The sequence below is a fragment of the Coregonus clupeaformis genome, unplaced genomic scaffold (assembly GCF_020615455.1).
Source record: "Coregonus clupeaformis isolate EN_2021a unplaced genomic scaffold, ASM2061545v1 scaf5194, whole genome shotgun sequence".
Lineage (NCBI taxonomy): Eukaryota > Metazoa > Chordata > Actinopteri > Salmoniformes > Salmonidae > Coregonus > Coregonus clupeaformis.
In genome coordinates, this window is record NW_025538648.1 from 10,905 (window position 1) to 15,392 (window position 4,488).

Sequence of the window (4,488 nt, forward strand, 5' to 3'; positions counted from 1 at the left end):
TATATAAGCTGTCTGACAAACGGTCTCAGCATTTTCCAAATGATGTTCCAGGCTTTCTTTCTACGGCTTTTTTCTTTCTCTCTTTTTTTTCTAGATGTGCCGAGAGGTCACCAGTTGTGGTTGTGAGCTGATTCGCCTTCCCTATCCGGCAATTTCAGTTGTCTTCCAGATCACGGACCGAGCTGGTCCCTCTGACATGTTGGCTGCAGATTGTTTTGCTTTTTAATGGCTTTTTAATGGCCTTGTAAAACTAATGTGATTGCGTTCTTTTCTTTTTTTTAATCAACTGGTTATTAGACAGAGATTGGGCAGTTAAACAGAGCGACTGGGAAAACAAACACAGTGAGAGAGAGGCCTGTTTTTCTCAGACTGTTTGCTGGACCATGAGAGAAGTGAGCTTGGGAGTAAGCCTTGGTCACATGGAGAGATTGCTATTATGACTCATGCTGGGTACTTTCTCATCAGTGGGTGACTACTGGATGTTAGAGGCAAGACGTGCATGAGTAACCCTGCATCCAGACATGGAAATACGCAAGAGAGGACTGAGCAAGCTGGAGAGTTACTGGGGCATCTCTCAGGATGATGTGTCTGCTGAAAGTTGCGGTGGAGCAAGAGGGGGTTTACGGGTCAGTGAAAGAGAAGACTCTGGGAGAGATTCCCAGAATTGGTACCGTCTGAGCATTCCACCTCTGTGGCCTTGGCAGTCTGTTGTCATATCAGCAGGGTTGGTATTGGCTGTGCTTACTGGGCTGGCTCATGCCTGGTGTGTTTACTCCATACATGAGAACCTGCTGTGGTTCTCTCACCTCAAGGTAAGCTGTGCTCTGCTGATGTCATCAACCCTGACAGGGAGCCCAGTACACCCCTTTTGTTTAATGGGATGATGTTGGCTTTTCTGAAAAGTCCTTGCAATACAGGTTAATCTTCTTTAAAATATTCAACTTGTGATTTAACGTTAATTGAGAAGATAATCTTGGTTAACCCAGAACTAATATCTTGTGTAATGTGGTTAGATGCTCGATTTGGTCAGATGCTCGACTACGGTACCATTTGTGCTAATGCCCTCGAAGCCGGTGTTTGGAAGATATATTGGCACGGGTGTTGTTAGGCCCAAGACAAAGCCTCTCCCTTGTCCGTACGGGGGTTGCAGCGATGGGACAGGGACTGTAACTACTACCAATTGGGGAGAAAAAGGGGGTAAAATACCCCCAAAAAGAAAAAAAATGTTTCAATTTCAGGCCCACTATTGTTTTCACTATATTTTACCTCTTGGTGATGTCATTCGGAAACACAATGTTAACTTTCATTGCTATGCGGACGACACACAGCTCTACATTTCACTCTTCTGTCTGCGGCTATGGAACCCTGACCTGTTCACCGGATGTGATACCTTGTCCCAGACTTGCTGTTTTCAACTCTCTCTTTATTTCAACCTCTAAATGCCCGGCTATGAAAAGCCAAGTGACATTTACTCCTGATGTACTGACCTGTTGCAACCTCTACAACCACTGTGATTATTATTTGACCCTGCTGGTCATCTATGAACGTTTGAAAATCTTGGAGAAAAATCTGGCCTTAATGGCCATGTACTGTTATAATCTCCACCCGGCACAGCCAGAAGGGGACAGGCCACCCCTCAGAGCCTGATTCCTAGGTTTCTGCCTTTCTAGGGAGTTTTTCCTAGCCACCGTGCTTCTACATCTGCATTGCTTGCTGTTTTGGGTTTTAGGCTGGGTTTCTGTATAGCACTTTGTGACATCTGCTGATGTAAAAAGGGCTTTATAAATACAATTTGATTGATTGTCCACGAGATTATTGGGAAGATGGCAGGGGTTGTATTGCGGTTATTTATTTTTATTTTTAAGAACTAAAAGCTGAAAGAAATAATTCTCTCTACTATTATTCTGACATTTCACATTCTTAAAATAAAGTGGTGATCCTAACTGACCTAAGACAGGGAATTTTTACTATGATTAAATGTCAGGAATTGTGGAAAAACTGAGTTTAAATGTATTTGGCTAAGGTGTATGTAAACTTCCGACTTCAACTGTACAGCCTTATTCCTAAATTCATTACATATTTTTTTCTCTCATCAATCTACACACAATACCCCATAATGACAAAGCAAAAACAGGTTTTTGAAATGTTTGCAAATGTATTAGAAATAAAAAAATATACCTTATTTACGTATTCAGACCCTTTGCTATGAGACTCAAAATTGAGCTCAGGTGCATGTTGTTTCCATTGATCATCATTGAAATGTTTTATACAACTTGAATGGAGTCCACCGGTGGTAAATTCAATTGAGTGGACTTGATTTGGAAAGGCACACACCTGTCTATATAAGGTCCCACAGTTGACGGACATGTCAGAGCAGAAACCAAGCCATGAGGTCGAAGGAATTGTCCGTAGAGCTCCGAGAAAGGATTGTGTCGAGGCACAGATCTGGGGAAGGGTACCAAAAAATGTCTGCAGCATTGAAGGTCCCCAAGAACACAGTGGCCTTCATCATTCTTAAATGGAAGAAGTTTAGAACCACCAAGCCTCTTCCTAGAGCTGTCCGCCCGGCCAAACTGTGCAATCGGGAGAAGGGCTTTGGTCAGGGAGGTGACCAAGAACCCGATGGTCACTCTCACAGAGCTCTAGAGTTCCTCTGTGGAGATGGGAGAACCTTCCTGAATGACAACATCTCTGCAGCACTCCAACAATCAGGACTTTATGGTAGAGTGGCCAGACGGAAGTCACTCCTCAGTAAATGGCACATGACAGCCCACTTGGAGTTGCCAAAAGGCACCTAAAGGACTCTCAGACCATCAGACTGATGAAACCAAGATTGAACTCTTTGGCCTGAATGCAAAGCATCACATCTAGAGGAAACCTGGCACCATCCCTACGGTGAAGCATGGTGGTGGCAGCATCATGCTGGGGGGATGTTTTACAGCGGCATGAACTGGGAGACTAGTCAGGATCGAGGCAAAGATGAACGGTGCAAAGTACAGAGAGATTCTTGATGAAAACCTGCTCCAGAGCATTCAGGCCCTCAGACTGGGGTGAAGTTTCATCTTCCAACAGGACAACGACCCTAAGCACACAGCCAAGACAACGCAGGAATGTCTTCGGGACAAGTGTCTTAATGTCCTTGAGTGGCCCAGCCAGAGCCCAGACTTGAACCTGATCGAACATCTCTGGAGAGAACTGAAAATAGCTGTGCAGCGACAGTCCCCATTCAACCTGACAGAGCATGAGAGGATCTGCAGAGAAGCATGGGAGAAACTCCCCAAATACAGGTGTGCCAAGCTTGTAGTGTCGTACCCAAGAAGACTTGAGGCTGTAATCGCTGCCAAAGGTGCTTTAACAAAGTACTGAGTAAAGGGTCTGAATACTTATGTAAATGTCATATTTCAGTTTTGTATTTTTTATAAATTTGCTTAATATTCTAAAAACCTGTTTTTGCTTTGACATTATGGGGTATTGTGTGTAGATTGATGAGGGGGAAAAAAACAAACAATTTAATAAATTTTAGAATAAGGCTGTAGCGTAACAAAATGTGGAAAAAGTCAAGGGATCTGAATAGTTTCCGAATGCACTGGACCTGTTGTTCATATGGAGAACTCATCTTTGTGTTTTATATTGTTTCATGTTTTGTAAATGTATTTCTATCTCTACTTATATTTCAGGAAGTTGAGCGTGAAATCTCCTTTCGGACAGAATGTGGCCTGTACTACTCGTACTATAAACAGATGTTGAGAGCTCCCTCCATACAGCAAGGTATGGTACGATGACCGCTATTCCCTGAACGTCACAGTAGATATATGCTAGCCCCCCCTACTCCCACATTCCCCCCAGGTTATTCTACTGGTCATGTAGGCCCCGTGTAGCTCAATTGGTAGAGCATGGCACTTGCAACGCCAGGGTTGTGGGTTCGATTCCCACGGGGGGCCAGTATGAAAAATGTATTCACTCACTAACTGTAAGTCGCTCTGGATAAGAGCGTCTGCTAAATGACAAAAATGTAAATGTAAAAATGTAATCTCAGGGGAAAGAACACAGAGTCCAATGAGAATCATAAACTTTTATGGTCACAAGTGCTCTTTCAGAACTCAATGCCCTGGAAATGAGCCCATTCACTTTAAAAAAAAATTCCTTCGCTCTGAAACATTGGACAGTAATCTTTTCGCCCTCATTAAATTAATTCCCCTTATTTTAATTATACAGCATTTGCTGAAATAGAGGTCCTTAAATAGCGAGACAGCGGGCATTGGCATACCCCTCGGTCCACTTGTCTGTCTGGTCGGGTCCCTTCATCATAATGTAATGGGAGAGCTATTTGACCAATGGCTTGTTATGTAACCATGGTAACAAAGCTAGTTAAAAGGGAGATGAAGGAGAAAAAAACTCTGGCGTTGTAAGTGACCTGTGTCGTACTTCATCTTTAAACAGGACCTCTCAGGATGGGGTGCTGTTGTATTTATGCATGGATATATACAG

General features: G+C 43.3%; 1 protein-coding gene across 1 annotated transcript; it reads left to right on the forward strand.

Moving 5' to 3' along the window:
- Positions 1–323: 323 nt before the first annotated feature.
- Positions 324–3,768, forward strand: LOC123481352 (probable C-mannosyltransferase DPY19L3; the record flags this gene model as incomplete). Its single annotated transcript, XM_045220716.1, has 2 exons — positions 324–812; positions 3,678–3,768. Coding segments are annotated over exons 1-2 (382 nt in total), but the record flags the coding sequence as incomplete, so codon positions are not given.
- Between the last annotated feature and the right edge of the window lie 720 nt (positions 3,769–4,488).